Here is an 18860-nt window from a genome sequence, read left to right as displayed (position 1 = left end):
TAAGCCGTTACTAATATTTCTTCTATAAATCGCCGATTTATGCTTTGTGAAGGCGAGATATAGTTATCTTTCTTTTCTTTTCAGAAAAAGGGAAATTCTTGGCCCTCGATTTAGGGGGAACCAACTTTAGAGTGTTGCTAATTCAACTGGGTGAAGCCACGCCCGAAAAAGAATTTGCATATAGAGAGTTCCCACTGCCAGATTTGATCAAAAACTCATCGGGTGATGTCGTAAGTTCCACTTTTCATTATATTATTCGTTTGGGATTTTTGTTACGGAAATTATCACCACCTTGGAGAGTTAAAAATTTTGTCTTTGGTTATTAGTCTTATAACAAAATGACTTAAATGGAGTGTCTGCCAACTAGTTTAAAGTTCTTGAAAGGAATAGAATGAAAAGCAGGTCTTTAATATTTTCAGCTTTCATGAATAACAAGATATATTTTTAATTTTTTCCATCTTTTTTTTACTTCTTATTTGATAAAAATAGTGTTACAGCAAAGCCATGATATTGCAACTTGAACTTTTTTATTTCTTTTAAAATGAAATTACGTAAAAAAGTATTTCCAAAATTCTCTAGAGTATTATGCATTTTAATCCAGGAAGAATTCTTCTTATACGATTAATTTGAATCTTTTTTTTTAGCCAAAAGAAGAATCTCAAAGAAAAATAAAGTCACACATGTCATGCTCGTCCCACACTTCCTTATTAATCCTTAAATGGTTTCATTTATTTGTGGGCTGTACGTTTTTTTTTATAATTCTTATTTAAAAGAAATGAAATCCCAATAAAGATATAATATTTACAACAGACTCCGGAATACAAAGAAACTTACTTTTTTAAAGGTGCAAATACAAAATAGAACTTTTTTTAAAGTTCAGGAAGGCATTTTTCCCAGTTTTGTTTCTAAGAAAGTAATTTTGGTGCTTGAAGATACAAAAAGATAACAAATTATCCCCTGTCTGTAATTTTTAAATAGAAAACCGGCTCATATCTCCTTCTGCACTCAATTTCTTAAAAAAAAAAACTCGAAAAATAGAGCGATTTCTTTATCTTCGTAACGTAATTTTGTGTGTGAATTAACTTGACAAGCAGGTAAGGAGTATGTTACAAAATAACTAAAACCCGAAACCACTAAACCATTGTTGTTGTTTTTTCTAGTGCGTAATCAGGTCCTTACATATGCTTCAAGGTATATTCTGTCTCAAGTAAAAATTTCCCACAAAATAAAAACGAAAAAAGTAGAAATTCCATCATTAATCCATTATTAAAATTTATTATCTGATAGTAAAATATGTTTTTTTTTTCAGCTTTTTGATCACATTGCGGATTGCCTTGCTTTATTTGTAAAGGATTTTAAGGTTGACAAAGAAATTCTTCCCCTTGGCTTCACCTTCAGTTTTCCATGCCAGCAAGAAGGCCTTACCAAAGCTAAGCTGGTCCAGTGGACAAAAGGATTCACCTGCTTTGGGGTGAAAGGCAAAGATGCCGCTGAATTACTTCAAAAAGTGATTAACACAAGACGAGTAAGTCTCAGTGGTTTTCTACTTTCTTCTTTTTTACCTCTACTTTCAGTTGCTCTTATCTTTTATTATTTCATAGTATTTTTTTTTCTGTTTAAAAATAAAAAGAAGTAATTTTCAGTGTTGATTTAAAAAAGCAAAAAAGTAAGCTGATTTAAACAGAAACAGAAAAGTTATTTGCAATATACATTTCTGTAGATGTAGTAGAATAGAATTTATTAATTTGCCACCCTCGGTGGCAAAAAGGGTACAGGACAAATATAAAATACAAAAAGAGGGTACAGGAAAATCTTCATTCTAAAAATATCACCTAGTATCACTTTTGTATGTGAAATCCGTTAACCACTATATTTTAATAATTCACTGCTGCACCAAGTATTTAATGAATCCTCCTCGGTCAATCCTACAACTGTTAGCACAATTGCACATTATGTACCTCCTCTGTTCATACCTATGTACCTTCTCATTTTTTATTGTGTATGTAGCTCCCTGAGGCCAAAACTGCTCCATACGGTCCTCCTGAATCCCCATCTGTTTAAAGCTTCCCTCTTTACACTCTCCCAGGAAGTTCCCATTTCCCTTAAGTTTCTTTTCTTACAAGACCTTTTTTTCATTTGGCCAAAAAGGGCAATCAGTCATCATTCATCCAAATAATGTGCCCTAGTCATATTAACTTTACTCAAATTATAGCCCTAAAAACTGGAATTGAACTACACTTTTCGTACAGCCTACTTTTAGAGAGAGGATGAGTGAGTCGGGCCCGCAAAACAATCTGCTGGCAATTTCTCTGGATATCATCTAGCAAATCTTCCTCCTTTTTCGGAGCAACTCCGCTTCAGAACCATGCTTGACCACTGTCATCACTGTAGCTTCCAATATTCTGATCTTGGTTCACAGACATATCATCCTGTTGTTCCAAACTTTTTTCAACTGTGAGAAAACACCCTGGGTCTTGGTTATTCTACTTTTTGGGTACTTTTTGATCCAAACATTAATGCATATTGATATTAAATAAATATTAAGCATGCATATTAATCCAAAGTAGGACTTAAATTAATCACACTTTAAATCAAAACAAAAAATATATACAATTTTGGTTCACAGGATTTTTTAAACAGATATTCTCGTCACTAGTTTGAGGCAGAACAAGAACATGCAGGAAAATGGTAGTTCTAAAAATATCGGCTAGTATAAATTTTATATGAAAAATATTTTAACTACTATTATTACTTACAACTCACCACGGCACAGAAAATACCCAGGAACGTTACCAGAACCAATACCCAAGACCAATGCAGCAGCGGAAATTCCTAGGTTGCAATATAGTTTAAGCTCAGTTTCTGTCCCCACCCCTCTCAAAAAGTTCTAATTTTCTTTAAATCCTGTTTAAGACCTTTTTTCACCACATTCAGTGATGGCCTGCGTTTTGTTTGGCCCCCAAAGAGACAGGGAACAAAATTTTGGGGACTGTTCATACTCTGTCCAACAAACCTTTTAGTTTATGTACAAAACAGTTGTGTCCATTAGAATGAGGGATGTGTCTGCGTTGATACATCACTGCACCAAGTTATAAATCAATCTGAGAACGAAACATGATTTTTTCTTGAATATTTCAACTCGAAAGATGTAAAGGCTGCAATATGTCATTTTAATATGCAAAAGCTAGGTAACTATAGAGGTCTCTGTTGATTCTGCATCCTTCTTCTGTTCTTAGGCATTCTTGAGTGTATCGACTTATTCTTGTCTGCTCTGAAAGATATGGGTGATTAAACAGATCAATCACGGTACATAAATCACGAATAAATATATATTGACCGAATAATCCCTACTGAGTTATTTGGACATAACCAGTATAATTTGAATAAGAAAATATTGATCATTATTTTTACATTTTTGACCCCCAACAATTATGGGCTCTACTCTTTGTTGAGGTATCGGAGTATCAGCATTATCGTGGAAAACACTGTCTTTCAAATAAAATAACTTCATTTTGACAATTTTATTTAAAAATAAGTTCTTATTCATTTGATCTTCTTGCTACTTTACATAAAAAAAAGTTTATTTTAAACTTATACGAACTAATTAAAATCATAAAACAATTGAAAAATTGTAATATCATTTTTGAAAAATGTCACATATTGTATAAACTACCTCTTTGTTTTAAAAATACTATTTTTTCAAAAATAAAGTCACAAATGAACAAAATCTTTTTGCCGTATAACTACGATCTTTTTCGAATTGATCTAAACCTATCAACTTTGATCCGAACACAGTATCTGATTTGATCTCGTTGTCTCCCTTTAGGACGTTCAAATTAAAATCATGGCAGTCCTTAATGATACGACAGGGACCTTAATGTCTTCTGCATATAAACAGCCTGACTGCAAGATTGGGCTTATAATTGGTAAGTTTGACTTATTTGTTCACAAAGCTACTTAACACGAGTACATTAGACAACTATATAACAAATATTCTTTTCTCACTGGGACGTATCATAGATCTATGGATATCTGAAAGCTGGGAGTTTGTAATATCCTTCTTTTGGTTATTCAAAATTAAACATTTTTTGAAGTATAAATTTGCCTTGCCGCGCTGGATATTGAAAGTGAATAAGCATAGATAGTCAAATAAACTTTAAATCAGTTTTCGTCTTTATGTATTATAAACACTAAAAATTTGTTGATTCCCAAAGCTGATTCGTTCAAACAAATTTTAGCCAATTTTTGCTGATTTTTCCCTGACGATTATTTTCTTTAAATTCAACTTGATTTATGAATTTTCTCATGAGTGATACCAATAGTTAGACGCCATTTTTTAACGTCCTTGGTGCTGCCCTTTATCTATCTCGTAGGGTGTAATGCGGAATGGGCTACACACCATTTTCGGCAGACTTGGTTATGTAGCCCATCACTCAGAAACATTAGCTAAAATTTGTTTTTGAGAATTAGTTAGAATTTACATCACTTTTCGTCTCTATAAATTATATACATTAACAGTTTGTTGATTCACAAAGCTGATTAGTTCAAATCATTTTTAGCTATTTTTTTGCTGATTTTTTTCCAACGGTTCTTTTTTAAAATTTGACCTGACTTATGTTTCCACTTGAGTGATTCCAATAATCAGATTTCATTTTTTAATGACCTTGATACTTTTATACATCAAGTCCAGTGTAATGCAAAATAGGCTACACTCTATTTTTGGCAGACTCGGTTATGTAACCCATCGCCTTAAACTTGTTGTTACGTGTTCACAAGAACTTTGGATGAACAAAATTTTATCCTCTTTTTCGCTGATTGTAGCTTAGGGTTTCGAATTTTAAAAACTAGACAAAGAAACTGAGGGAGAAAAAATAGTCACTGGGATAAAACATGTGACTGGGGGCAGCTTAAAAAAGAACTAAATGTAAATGAACAATATCGTGTGAAAATAATAAGTGACTAAAATAGTGCACAAAGTGACCAAAAATTACTTTGAATAGTCAATTCAAACTGAAAGTGAACATAATTTGCAACAAGCAATTTTTAGTATAACGCAAGCCATAAGTGACATTTTAATTTTACTGGAGCTATTCTAAACGTAAAATTTGTTTCTTATTATAAACGCAGAAGGATCATTCTAATTTTTGGATATCTTTTCAATTGAAGACCGTATCTTGAAATGAATTCAGATTACAAACTATTTTTTGTTGTCAAATTTATTGAATTTCAGATAATTTTATTTCATGTAGTTATCTTTATACATTTATATGTTTTATTGCATCCTACAATTTTATTTTCATAAATTCTAGGCACCGGGACAAATGCTTGTTATGTAGAAAAGGTTGAAAATATGGAACTCTGGGACGGGGACTCAAATGATTCTAATCAGTGCATAGTCAATACCGAGTGGGGGGCTTTGGAGACAGTGGCTCTTTGGAATTCATCAGAATAGATTTTGACAGAGCCCTAGATTCAGTCACTCCAAATTGTGGAAAGCAATTGTAAGTATCTTCAATTTTATGTCATAGTACACTGATAAAATCTGGAATAATATTCAAGGCATTGGGAGTGGGGTAAAATTACGAAAACTGGTTATATTTTTCTTAAGAAATAGAGAAATTTAAATTGTGCTTTAGTGTTTATTGCTTTATGGTTTTGTGTTTATATTTTTGTTTTTATCCGAACTTGAAGTAAATAACAAAAAATTAGATTCAATTTTGTTTTCCCTCACAGTATACTCAGGTTTAAAACAATCCATCAAGATCCATCAAGTTTTTGCTCAGTGATACACCAAAATTCAGAAGTATGCATGGCTCTGGCCAACAAAACAGGAAAATAAGAAGACCAACATAGAAGGGTATAAAAAAATACTACCCGTATTTCAAACATGTGCTATTTCACTGAGACGTACCTTTACGGCACACTGACGCATTTGGTGTTAAAAGCAAAGAATATCTGTCCATTATAAATTAAAAACAGACGTATATATTTACCTATATGGAATTCCGCAAACTAATTTTCAGATTAAAATAGATTGTAAAAACTATCTAAAAATTTACTTTAAAAACTGCTTTTTTTGTATTTTAATTAGTGAATTCTTATTTGGATCTGAATTTGAACAATTTTTTTTTCTTAGATTGTTCGATTTGATAGCTTGATTTAAGAGATCTGCACAAGACAACCGAAACTGCGCAAGTTCCTACAAGTTTTATTCTTTTTAATTAACTAGTATTCTAGTAAATAAATTAAACTGAAGCCTAGGAATTTATGGCAATCATATATGAGTTAATTCCACTTTTTGGATGGGATGGAATAAATTAATGCGAATTATAAGAAATATTAAGAAGAAGTTTAGGCAAAAAAAATTTCGAAGTGTTATCTCAAGACTTAATAGCACAAATTTTAGTCATAAACCTCCCTTATTTCGCTAAATTCGTTGCTCAAATAAGCAGAGTAGAGGACATAGTTTATATATAAAAAAAAAAAAAAAAAGAGTTTTGCTTATTTTTCTTGCCCTGGCTGAGATTTCGTACAGGGATTCACATACAAATTTATATTTCCATTGTTATTCATAATTTCTTATCACTGGTCCTATCTTTAGATTTGAAAAAATGATATCTGGCCAATATTTGGGTGAAATTGTACGTCGAGTTTTGGTATATCTTGCGAAAGAGGGCTTGATATTCAATGGAAGTTCATATAAGCGTTTATTGGAGGTTGACAGATTTAAAACTAGGTTGATCAGTGAAATTGAGAAGAAGCCGGAAAATGATATAACTGATTGTGAACGTATAATTGAGGAGTTTGGGCTTACAGATTTCAGCCAGGAAGACTGTGCTAAAGTTAGGTAAGATTTTAGCCTGCATTCTTATAGTTTTGAGCATTTGTTTTAGGTAATGTATGCTAAGGTACATGTTTTTTAATATTTATTTAATATTTAATTGAATACATTTAATATCTATGTACAAGTAAATCAATTCATTTCATAAAGCTATTGATTTTAAGGTACCACCCTATAATCATGGTTTATTTGATTGTTTATTTAATTAATTTATAAATAAGATAATTATTTATTTAAGGTGATTTATCAAAAACCATTTTTTAAGGGGATGGGGGTCAAATTGAAAGAATTAGATAGTCAATATTGCTTTTTAATTCAGTAAGGTAAATGTAGTTTGACTATAAGGAAATAAATGCTTTATTTCCTCTTTATTTGTACTTAGGCTTAAATAGTTAGCAAGGGGAAGAACATGAACACCTAACCTCTTGAAAAATTTGACAATTTTACTTAAGAAGTGTCCTTTACATCGTACATTTAATCAGACTTTGGACTGTCTAGAAAAAATTATTCACAGAAAATGCTTATAATCACTGCCAAAATTAGCTATGCTAGAGGTTTAACCCAACTATAACACACGTACCAGTTTCAATTACTTCGTACAATTAATTTGACCGCCAGTGCGTTATTTGGGCAGGGCATAATTAAACAACAAAATATAAATTTTAATAAAAACACAGTTTATTCTGCTTTAGAAGAACTTTAGTTTGATAAACAGGTAATAGAACAGCTATGAGAAATCTATAGAAATTTCTTTTAAGGAGAATAAAACAAATACAAACGGATTAAGAAAACATAAGTTTAGCAGTGCCTTCACTTGCCCCCTCCCCCTTTTTTACAAAACTTGTTTTCATGTTTTTACTTTCTGTTTTAGAGAGCCGTTCCCTTTCTGCAAAAAACTTATGCTCATTTAAGTAGAGTAAAATAAATATAAACTTATTAAGAAGTCATAATTTTAACAGTACCTTCGCCTACCTCTCTTTTTTTTTACAAAATCTGTTTTGATATTTTTACTTTCTGTTTTGGAGAGCCGTTCCCTTTCGGCAAAAAAAAAATATATTCATTTAAGTAGAATAAAATAAATATAAACGGATTGAGAAGTCATAATTTTAGCAGGGCCTCCGCCTGCCTCTTTCTTTTACAAAATCTGTTTTTATATTTATATTTTGTTTTGGAGAGCCTTTGTCTTTCAGAAAAAACAAATTTAGAACCCTGAGAGTTCTTACCTGCTTGTCAAATGATTTTGGTTAAAAGCCTTCATTGAAATTCCCGTTAAAATTTTAAAATTGTTTCTCCTTCTTATAAGAATGACCTATTAAATGTTTTTATTGGTCCTGTTGAAAATAAATTACTATTCTAATTGTGAATTCTCACAAAATTATTTAATCTAAAACTTAAAAAAAGATAAATAAAAAGCTCAGAGAGATTTACCTTTGTTTATCTGGATGCAGTTTACTATTTTTCAGTAGTTCAAGGTTTTGACATTTCGATATTATTTTGTTTATCTCCAAAGTTTTGTGTTTTATTTTGAATTTTTGTGTCATTAAGAATAAAACAGGAAAATTTCGTCCCTCAATTTTTACACTATTCCTAAATTTTACAAAATGTATTGAGCATCAAATAGGATCCCAAGTTCTCTTCTAGAAATAAACTTCTTTTTCAAATCAAACGTCTATTCAACCTAAATAGGCTAGTGTTTTACTTCAAGTCTCAACATGGTCGAGTGCCTATTTTTCTGTTCTCCATTGTTTTTATGATACGACTCTTTGATTCTGTGTCTCAATTGTGCTTCATATAATATGACAACGTTCTTAGGATAAGTTAAATTTTTTTTTGAAAAGACACATCTACCAGGCATGACCAAATGCGTTTGCATTGTTTTCATCAATAACAGGTCCTATTCCTTTTCCTGGCATTCAATTCCTAGCAAAAACAGGTCCCATTCCTAGCATTTCAATCAAAAGTAGTTTCTACTTCATGTTTTTTTGAACTGATACAAAACATAAAAATGTTGCTCAAATTTAAAATAAAAGAGAAAGGGTGTTGGTGCTAAGGCCTTGTAGATAGCATCCCTATCAAGCGTATAATTCAGAAGCGGGAGGGGCAGTGATGTGGGGATAGGGGCCTTATTTTCTTGATAACCTTCATGTAACTACCTATCTTTTCCATAAATTGATTTTCTAGCTCACTGCTCATGAAAACCGGAGTTTCTTGTTTGTTTTACCTGCCTTCTATTAGTATCTTTCTTCAAATTTCAAACAAGAACCGTATTTTTTTCTAGGTAGCTATGCAGTGATGATATTATGGTTCCAAAGTATATTACTAATATTATTCTTGAGCGATATAGTGAAATAAAAAGTTATTTTTTTCCCTTTAGACATGTCTCTCAACTAGTTTCAAAAAGGGCCGCTTTCATGGCTGCGGCTGGAGTGGCAACTCTTATAAACAAAATAAACGAAAAGCACACCATTGTAGCTGTTGATGGGACATTGTATAATAAACACCCACACTTCCGTCATCTGATGGTACAAAAAATAAAGCAGCTAATTAGGCCTGGCTTGACTGTGAGTACAACTCCTTGATCTTATTTCAAGATGTGTTTTATTATCTTCATCAACTAAAGTTTAACTTTATTGACAAAAAATTTTAAATTCAAAATTTTAAGTCCATAGATCAATAGCTATAGTTTTGATCAGGAATATTTTTAGTGTAAATAAAATTCAAACCGAATATTTCGCACGCAAATTCATTTTTATCATAGCCAAATTTTTAAAGAGGGTTATGCAATGTCAAAACTAATTACATTTTGAAAGAAGTTATGAGTAATTTTAAAGACTCAAAAAGAGCTTTGGCACAAAGTTAAATATTTAAAGTTGCCTATTGAACGCAAAAAAAAATCAAATGCAATAAGCTTAATCAGGGGTTAGCTGAGAAAAATCCGAGGGGTTAATAACTGACCGTCACAGGTGTCCCTTCCTTCGTGCCTCTGTGCCTCTGGCACACCTGAAACAGCGTGTTCCTGGAAGCGAAGGAACACAGTCTTATCTTTGGCTTATGGAAAGCATACGGCGCGTTTTTTACGACGTCAAACTTTCTCCTCTTGAGAGGTTATCTTTACTTGGGCGTCTTGTTTACTGCGTTCGAAATTGGAGATCCTGGGTCCTAAAAAGTGGACATTATGCTTTGAACGAGAATTTTATTACCACAAACCTATTCCATTGCCTAGAGATAAATATGCATTCCCTAGTGCTTCTCATTCGTCGATTCAAACGGCTTGGGGTCGAACATCTTTTCAAACTCTCCGACATGAATAGCCAACCGTGTGAAGATTTTTTTAGGAAGAAGCGGTCTCAAACCAGCACTTACAGTACTGTAATAAACTTTTCGTTCCTCCAACTTCTACATCGAATTTGTCAATATGAAAGTATAACGAATTTTGAAGCTCGATATTCTAATGAACAGTTGTCCTTGCCCGAGGCCAAGCGAGATAGATCCATTGGTGTTGTGTCTGTCAGTTCTGATTTTTCTTTGCCCGGGGACGATGAAATCAACCTCGAGCTAGGGTAAGCTCGTATTGAAAGCCAGCGAATAATGAAAGCCTTGATGCCCGACGACGAACTTTCTGCTTTCGGTCACCAAGTACCGAATGCTCGTCTTTCTGTACTTCACGACAGTGACTCAGACGATGACTCAGAGGAAAATACTCTGTCCGATAAGCAGGAAAAGGCTTCCGCGACTGACACTGAATCGAGATCGGAAAGTGACGGCATCTTTGAAGATTTGCCAGTGATTGCTCACTGTATGAAACACCAAGTTGAGAAAAATTGTGTTAGTGAGCCTGTGACGAACATGAAGAATTCTAGGTTTTGTCTTGTCAAGACTTCTGACGGCTCCATAACACCAATAAAAAAATCCACGCTGTTGCGGCTTTTGAGGGAAAGCTCTGAGAAGCTGAGTAGTGACCGATATAAACGGGTGATGGTCCAGGGCCGACGAGTAAGACTACGTGAGTCACCACAAACCAATGCAGAGGTCGGTGTGAAACCGGAATTGCGTACCACCACCATCGCCATGTTCTGTGTGTCAACAGAAGGAATTTTGTTTAACATTTTTCAGAGGTAGTTGTTATTGTTTTTCCCCTCCCCTCCTCCTCTCCACTCGGTGATATTTTAATACGAAAACATATAAATCTTACAACTTTATACATTATCATATCACCTAAACTTAAAAAAAAAATTATTATATACCAGTCAATGTATTAGTGGACATGAAGGCACACTACCATTTAACTTTTTCTTGCCAAATATCTATCACTCCCCCCGTTCCAGGGTGTCCTTCCCCCTCTAGGAGACGCTTTTCCGGTGGCATTTTTACTTCAATTTCTTAAAATTCATATCCTTCAATTTTCACTAATACGAATTCGAATTTTAAAGGTGGTCTTCCAAAAAGCTTACTCTTACAACTTTAAAATTTTTTAACACAAAAAAAAACTATTGGCTCTCCCGTAGACTGGGCGTCCTCCGTCCACAAGAAACCCATTCTTACGGTGGCACTTCTTTTCTTCTTTTTTTTCAGCCCTTTTCACGACCAACCTTAATCAACAAAAAAACGAAAATACAACCAACCCATCAACAAAAAACCAAAAATAACCTTAATACCGACGTGCATGAGGTCCCAGTACTGAACAGAATCTTGAACCATGTCTCCTACGGACGAGGAGGCCACCCACGGCGGAGCTGGTCCTTCCAGCTCAAGTGCGTGTGCCCCTCGTCCCCAATTCGCTTGAATTCTTGATATAGTTTTATGAGTCTCGAATGCATTCCGAGATCTAGGGCAGCGGAAGCGATGAATACCATCGGAAAACTTGTTATGCTCAGTAGAAGACTTAGTAGTAGCTTATGTTTATACTTGTGCTAACCGAGCTTAGTTTGATTTACTGAAGCTCATTTGTCCAGTTTCTTAGGGTTGTCATTTGAGCTGTGATTATCGAGATGATTACTGAAACGTACCAATAAATATCTGAGAAACTAGTTATTTTTTTTTGGTTGGTTGTTTTGCTTAGCGCTTTTTACTAATAACTCGGTAGTAATAGTTTTTCTGACTGTTTCTTTACTGTTTTCTCTTCAAATACCCAAAGGCCTGGGTTTAATACCAAGAAAGTTGGATTCTAAGTGCATTCGGGAAAAAGGGATCTGTGTTTCTTCCGGATTCTTTCGTATCAAAGCAGCAGATTCCTTTTTTTTTAGTACAATTAAGAATCCGAGATCCAAGGGTGCGTATTGGCAGAGCCACTAAACAGAAAAGCAGGTATGATAAAAGGGAAAGGGACGTATGACGACGTTATAAATGGTAACTTTAACCGCTGGCTAAGCCATATTGAATAGGGCTGCGAAGCGTGATGTCAATTCTTGGGTGGGAAATTCAAATAACGATGAAACGTGGATGCGTAGACACGTTTTCTCGGAAATTTGGCGAATTTTTTTGGCCTAAAATATTTGTCGTAGATCCTACTAATCCACCAGAACGTTTTCACGTCGTAATAATACTAGGAATGTTGACAATCAGTTGTTAGTTACAACTAGAAACCACGTTTCACGGCACTTTGAATTTCGCACCTTGTCACTGTTAAAAACCGTGTTCCTGGATTTTTTTTGAAATTTCGGGATTTTTTTTGAAGAAAAATCGGAATTTTATTTTTGAGCTGGTGGCAACGCTGCATGTATAATAGGAAAAAGTGACACCATCAGAACCATCGTAGGGTTACCTAGTTATTGCATTGATATCAACAACTTGCAGTCCTCCGTTCTTCTTCTTTAGGTACATATCAGTTGTTTTAAGTCTTGGGGGTTCTTTTCCTTGCCAAATAAACCCATAAATGATTTATGGTTTATGATTTATGATAAATGATTTTTTCCAAGTTTTAAAAGATCGCTTTTGAAGGTGCTGAAATATTCGACAGGTACCAAATAACAGGCAAGCTGTATATATTTACATATTGCGCCCTTCTCGGTTGCTAATTTTCTGTTTTATGCCCAAATTCATGCAAATGAATATAAAACACGGTATAATAAGGGAAAAGTCTTTAAACTGAATGTGAAACTTTACAAACGCTTTTTAGAAAGCAGGGGTTAGAAGTTAGGTAGGTATATACTTATGAAGACGTCAAAATGTTTAATTTTGAAAGAAGGGTGAGTATCACCATTGGTCATTTGCATTTTCATATGCTGTGTTGGAAAAACAGTGCTCACGCAGTTTCCCCCTCCTCAAAAACTCGCTCTCGACGCTAAAGTTTTTTGGTAATTTTAAAAAAGCTTCTTATTGTTCTAATTGAACAAGCCTTGTATTTACCTTCCAATCTTTTTGGTAACTTAAAAAGTACATTATAACTTATAATTTTCGTTCAAATGAGCCCCCTTCTGATATTTTAGGACCACTGGGTCGATACGATCACCCCTGAGAAAAAAACAACAATAAAGATGCATCCGTGATTTTTCAAAAAATAGAAAGTTCTAAATTTATTCAGATAGGAGGTTGAAACCTCTGAAATAAGGTTTTCTGACACGTTGAATCTGATGGTGTGATTTTTATTAAGATCCTTTGACTTTTAGAGGGTGTTTTTTCCACTTTTTGGAAAATCAGACAAATTTTTAAACCTCATAGCCTTTGATGTGCAACACTAAACTTAATTAAACTTATATATGTGGAATCAACATGATAAGACGATATATGTATATATATATATATATATATATATATATATATATATATATATATATATATATATATATATATATATATATATATATAAATCGGTACCATTTTAGAATTTGTATAGTTTCGGTTATTATTGAACTGCGTCGCTCCTTACTTACAGTTCGTTACCACGAACTGTTTGATTTTCCAGTTCATTGGTAAAGTGCCAAAACGGATGCTTAACATTTACCACTCACCTGTGGCACTTACTTAATGCCACAGATGAGATACTTGCCTACTATAAGATTATGACGTATCTTAAATGATCTGCAAGCATTGTCGTTCCTACCAAGCATTTCGTAATGGTACCAGACTGAATTTCTGAAATATCGACTATGAAATTAAGGAAATGAGTCATAAAATTAAACTAGGGTACGAGCTACTTGTAATCACTCATCTTCTGGGGCCCTTTTTCTCCATATTAAATGATTCACTTTGGATTCTCTTTGCGATCATAAACCGTGTGACAAAGGACGTGTGTAATGTCCTCAGAGTAAGTTTAAGCTATTATCTAAAGATATAAAATCATTATGGTGAAGGTGTGTGCATTTTAATCTTACAGGCAATCGAAGTTGTCTTCTAAGAAAAGTGTCTTCATCATAAGCAAAGCCGTACCCAGGATTTTTTTTTCCGAGGGGGCTTTACTCAGAGATTTTTTTTTAGGGGGGGGGGTTACACAAAAACACCTAAAAAAACGCATACAAAATTGGTTTATATCCATTTTTGTTACGTTTTTATGAGTCAAACAAACATTTCGGGGGGGGGGGGGGTGAAACCCCCTACACCCCTCCCCTCTTTGTACGGCCGGGATCATAGCTCTCCGTAATAATACTGGATTACGTTGTTTACTTTTTTGACTTTTCTAAAAAAAAAATTGTTTTTGGTAACTTGAATTAAGCATGAAGTTCATGTAACAAGTGAGAAAACGACCATTACCATGAATGAGCTTGGTATATTACTTCAATTTTGTCAACCAAATTTTTCATATTTGCAGTTTGAACTAATACTCTCTGAAGATGGTAGTGGCAGAGGGGCTGCCTTGGTGGCAGCAGTGGCAGACAGAATGGACAGAGAAGAATCCAACAGGAACTAATTGAAGAACTTGTTCTCATAGCTTTCTTCTCCTCTGCCGTGATTGATTTTACCGTTTTTGAAACTCAATCTGAATTTGTTCTTTACTGTATTTCCAAGGATTTTCAGCACCAGAAAAGTGCATCAAGTAGCTTTTGCTGAATGAATAGATTTTTGCAAGTGAACAATGAAATATACTTAACTATAGTGTTCCGTTTTGAAACAACTTCATTTTTTTAATTTTATTTATTAAATTGTTCTTATATATTATTGTTTTGTATGAAAATGAAACTTCTTCGGGTCAGGGTCTTCTAAATATCTACGGAAAACTCAAATATACATGCATTTGCTTTACTTAGTCTTATTATTTCTCGTGTTTTCTAATCTAAATTTTACAGCGTCTTCGCCTTCAGAAAATAATATATTTTATATTTTTCTTTACTTAAATAATACGTTTAATTTATTAAATTTAATTGATAGTTGGAGGAATATAACGTATTGAGTAATTTATTTGGTATTCAATCATTTTGAGCGTTTTTGTTTTCCTCGTGGAATAAAATCTTGGAACCAAGGTAAGAAGAAATTATTTTAATGCTATGGAAAAATAATGCATTGAAGATTATTTTTCAACTCTAAAGTTAAATTTTTCCTTAGCCCTTAAATTTTAGCTAGAAATATACTTACTGCTTGTTTCTTGTTTTCTGCAATGTTACAATTAACACATTGAGTTTACCATTTGATTCATAATTAATGTTTTGAGTATTTTATCATTGATGTTTGTTCCAGTAAACGTCAAAGACTTTAAGTTTTCGGAAATTTTTGGAATATTTTTGTCAGAATTTCTAGCTTGGTCCACCTACCCAAATTTCTACTAGATTTTCTCTTCAATTTTCAGCTCTTGCAACAGCACATCCGGGTTTGGAAAATTGACCACTAGTCGATTAGTATTCTTTTTTTTTGACCGCCTTTAGATTTTAGCTAATTCCTGCTCTTTACAGTGAAATTTGATTTTGCCACCCATATTTTAGGAACTGGTACTCTAGGACAAGGGTGAATGGATAAGAGTATTCTTCAAAATTATAAAGAAATTTTGTTGTGTATTCAATGAAAATAATACGTATTTCAGTTCAAAATTTTTAAGACTACTTGATATCTTATGTTCGAGTTGACACACAGGGATTTGTAATAGTCTTTCATTCAGCGTTGAAGTTTGATTCACAATACTGCTGATTATTAAATCTGGGACAGGAGTCAACAGTATAGCCAAACGGGAGCCCAACATTACGAAACGGGAAACTAGGTTTGACTTGAGTGTATATAGAAAGCCAACTCATAGTGATAGATATCTGAAATATGACTCTTATAACCACCCAATAATTAAAAATTCTGTAGTCTATTCGCTGGTTGATAGAGCGTTTGTAGTGTGTTCCTCTGATTTGGAGCTGAAGGCTGAACTTGATTATATAAAAGATGTTCTTATAGGCAATGGCTACCAGGCTCAACTTATTGCTATTGTTCCACAACTCTTAAAGCAAAAAATCAGAGAAGCTCTGGAAATTGCTAAAAACAAACCAGCCATTAATAAAGACAATGGAGAGTTCCGCATCAGTGAAATTTGGGAACCCATTACCCATAGGCTAAGAACTCGCAAAAAACTCTACCCTACTTCTATAGACCCAAACTGTAAACTAAAACTATGAACTCTAAACTAAAACTCTTAAGTAAAACTAAACTAGAGATCAAAACTAAAATTAAACTAAACTATAATTCTAACTAAAACTCCAAGCTAAGACTGTAAGCTAAAACTCTAAATTCTTAACTAAAACTAAACTATAAATGTAACTAAAACTCTAAGCTATGACTCTAAACTAAAACTCTAACTAAAAATCTAAGCAAAGACTCTAACTTAAAACTCTAGACTCCAAACTAAAACTAAACTAAACTATAACTCTAAAGACTCTGTAGGCTAAGACTCTAAACTAAAACTTTAAACTCTAAACTAAAACTCTTATCTAAAACTAAACAATAACTCAAAACTAAAACTCTTAACTAAAACTAAACTATAACTCTAACTAAAACTCTACGATAAGACTCAAAGCTAAAAGTCCAAACTCTAAACTAAAACGCTTACCTAAAACTAAACTATAACTCTAAACTAAAACTTAACCATAACTTTAAACTAAAACTCTTAACTAAAACTAAACTAAACTATAACTCTAACTGAAACTGTAAGCTAATACCTAACTAAAACTAAACTACATCTCTAAGCTCTTAACTAAGACTCTTAACTATAACTAAACTTAAACTCTAAACTAAAACTTTTAACTAAAACTAAACTAAACTATAGCTCTAACTAAAATTAGAAACTAAAACTATTAACTAAACTACAGCTCTAAACTAAAATATAACTCTGACTAAAACTCGAAGCTAAAACCCTAAACTAAAACTTTAAACTAAAACTCTTGACTAAAACTAGACTAAAAGTCTAAACTAAAGCTCTTAACTGAAACTAAACTATAAGTCTAAACTAAAACTTTTAACTAAAACTAAAATATACTATAACTCTACCTAAATCTCTAAGCTAACACTCTAAATTAAAACTCTAGACTCTAAACTAAAACTAAACTATAACTGTAACTGAAACTCTAAATTAAAACTCTTATCTAACACTAAAAAACACCCCTAAACTAAAATTCTTAACTAAAACTAGACTGAATTATAACTCTAACTAAAACTCTAAGCTAAGACTCTAAACTAAAACTCTAAATTCTCAACTAAAGCTAAACTAAACTATGAATAGAACCAAAACTCTAAGCTAAGACTCTAAACTAAAACTATAAACTTTAACTAAAACTCTAAGCTAAGACTCTAAAATAAAACTTTAGTCTCTAAACTAAAACTAAACTAAACTATTGCTCTAACAAAACTGTAGGCTAAGACTCCAAACTAAAACTCTAAACTAAAACTCTTATCTAAAACTAAACTAAAAGTGCAACAAAAAACTCTAAGCTATGATTCTAGGCTTAAAATATAAACTAAAACGTTTAGTTAAAAGTAAACTACAAGTCCAGAAACGCTTAACTAAAACTAAAATAAAATATACTCTAAACTAAAACTCTGAAGTCTAAACAAAAACTCTTAACTAAAACTCTAAACTAAAACTCTTAGCTAAAACTAAAAAACGCCTCTAAACTAAAACTCTTAACTAAAACTAAACTAAACTATAACTATCTACAACTCTAAGCTAAGACTCTAAACTAAAACTCTGAATTAAAAGTAAACTAAACTACAACTCTAACTAAAACTCTAAGCTAAGACTCAAAAATGAAACTCCAATATCTAAACTAAAACTCTTAACTAAAACTAAACTAAAACTACAACTCTAACTAAAACTCTAAAGTAAAACTATAAACTAAAACTATAAACTCTAAACTGAAACTCTTAAGTAAAACTAAACTAGAGATCTAAACTAAAGCACCTAACTAAAACTAAACTATAACTCTAACAAAAACTCTAAGCTAAGACTCTAAACTAAAACTCTAAATTCTCAACTAAAACTAAACTAAACTATAAATGGAACTAAAACTCTAAGCTAAGACTCTAAACTAAAACTGTAAACTCTAACTAAAACTCTAAAGTCTAAACTAAAACTCTAAAAAACAAAACTCTTAACTAAAACTAAACTAAACTATAACTCTAACTAAAACTAAAAGCTAAGACTCCAAACTAAAACTCTAAACTCTAAACTAAAACTCTTAACTACTATAACTCTAACTAAAACTGTAAGCTAATAGCAAACTGAAACTCTAAACTAAAATTCTTATCTAAGTCTAAACTAAACTAGAAGCGCAACGAAAAACTCTAAGCTCTGACTCTAGGCTAAAACTCTAAACTAAAACGTTTAGCTAAAACTAAACTACAAGTTCAAAAACACTTAACTAAAACTAAAATAAAATATAACTCTAACTAAAACTCTAAGTGCTGAGAGTCTAACTTGAAACTCTAGACTCTGAACTACAACTAAACTAAACTATAACTCTAACTAAAACTGTAAGCTAATATCAAACTAAAACTTATATCTAAATCTAAACAAAAACTCTAAACTAAAACTCTTAATTAAAACTAAACTAATCTATAACTAAAACTAAACTATAACTCTAAACCAAAACTGTTAACAAAAATTATACTAAAATGTCAA

At 32.5% G+C, this 18860-nt stretch overlaps 1 protein-coding gene across 1 annotated transcript in view; it reads left to right on the top strand.

The window, feature by feature from the left end:
* Positions 1-15077, top strand: part of LOC148938760 (hexokinase-2-like) — a 42315-nt gene extending 27238 nt beyond the window's left edge. The window contains 8 exon segments of the mRNA XM_089107557.1: positions 85-230; positions 1310-1525; positions 3827-3926; positions 5310-5411; positions 5414-5501; positions 6602-6847; positions 9216-9402; positions 14586-15077. Coding sequence (XP_088963683.1) covers positions 85-230; positions 1310-1525; positions 3827-3926; positions 5310-5411; positions 5414-5501; positions 6602-6847; positions 9216-9402; positions 14586-14684 — 1184 coding nt within the window. The 3' untranslated portion in view covers positions 14685-15077.
* Positions 15078-18860: the final 3783 nt, after the last annotated feature.

This window comes from Artemia sp. Qi Xiang Cuo, unplaced genomic scaffold (genome assembly GCF_049724085.1).
Source record: "Artemia sp. Qi Xiang Cuo unplaced genomic scaffold, ASM4972408v1 HiC_scaffold_2965, whole genome shotgun sequence".
Classification (NCBI taxonomy): domain Eukaryota; kingdom Metazoa; phylum Arthropoda; class Branchiopoda; order Anostraca; family Artemiidae; genus Artemia; species Artemia sp. Qi Xiang Cuo.
Note: the sequence above shows the minus strand (reverse complement) of the source record. Positions and strands in the feature narration are given on the sequence as shown.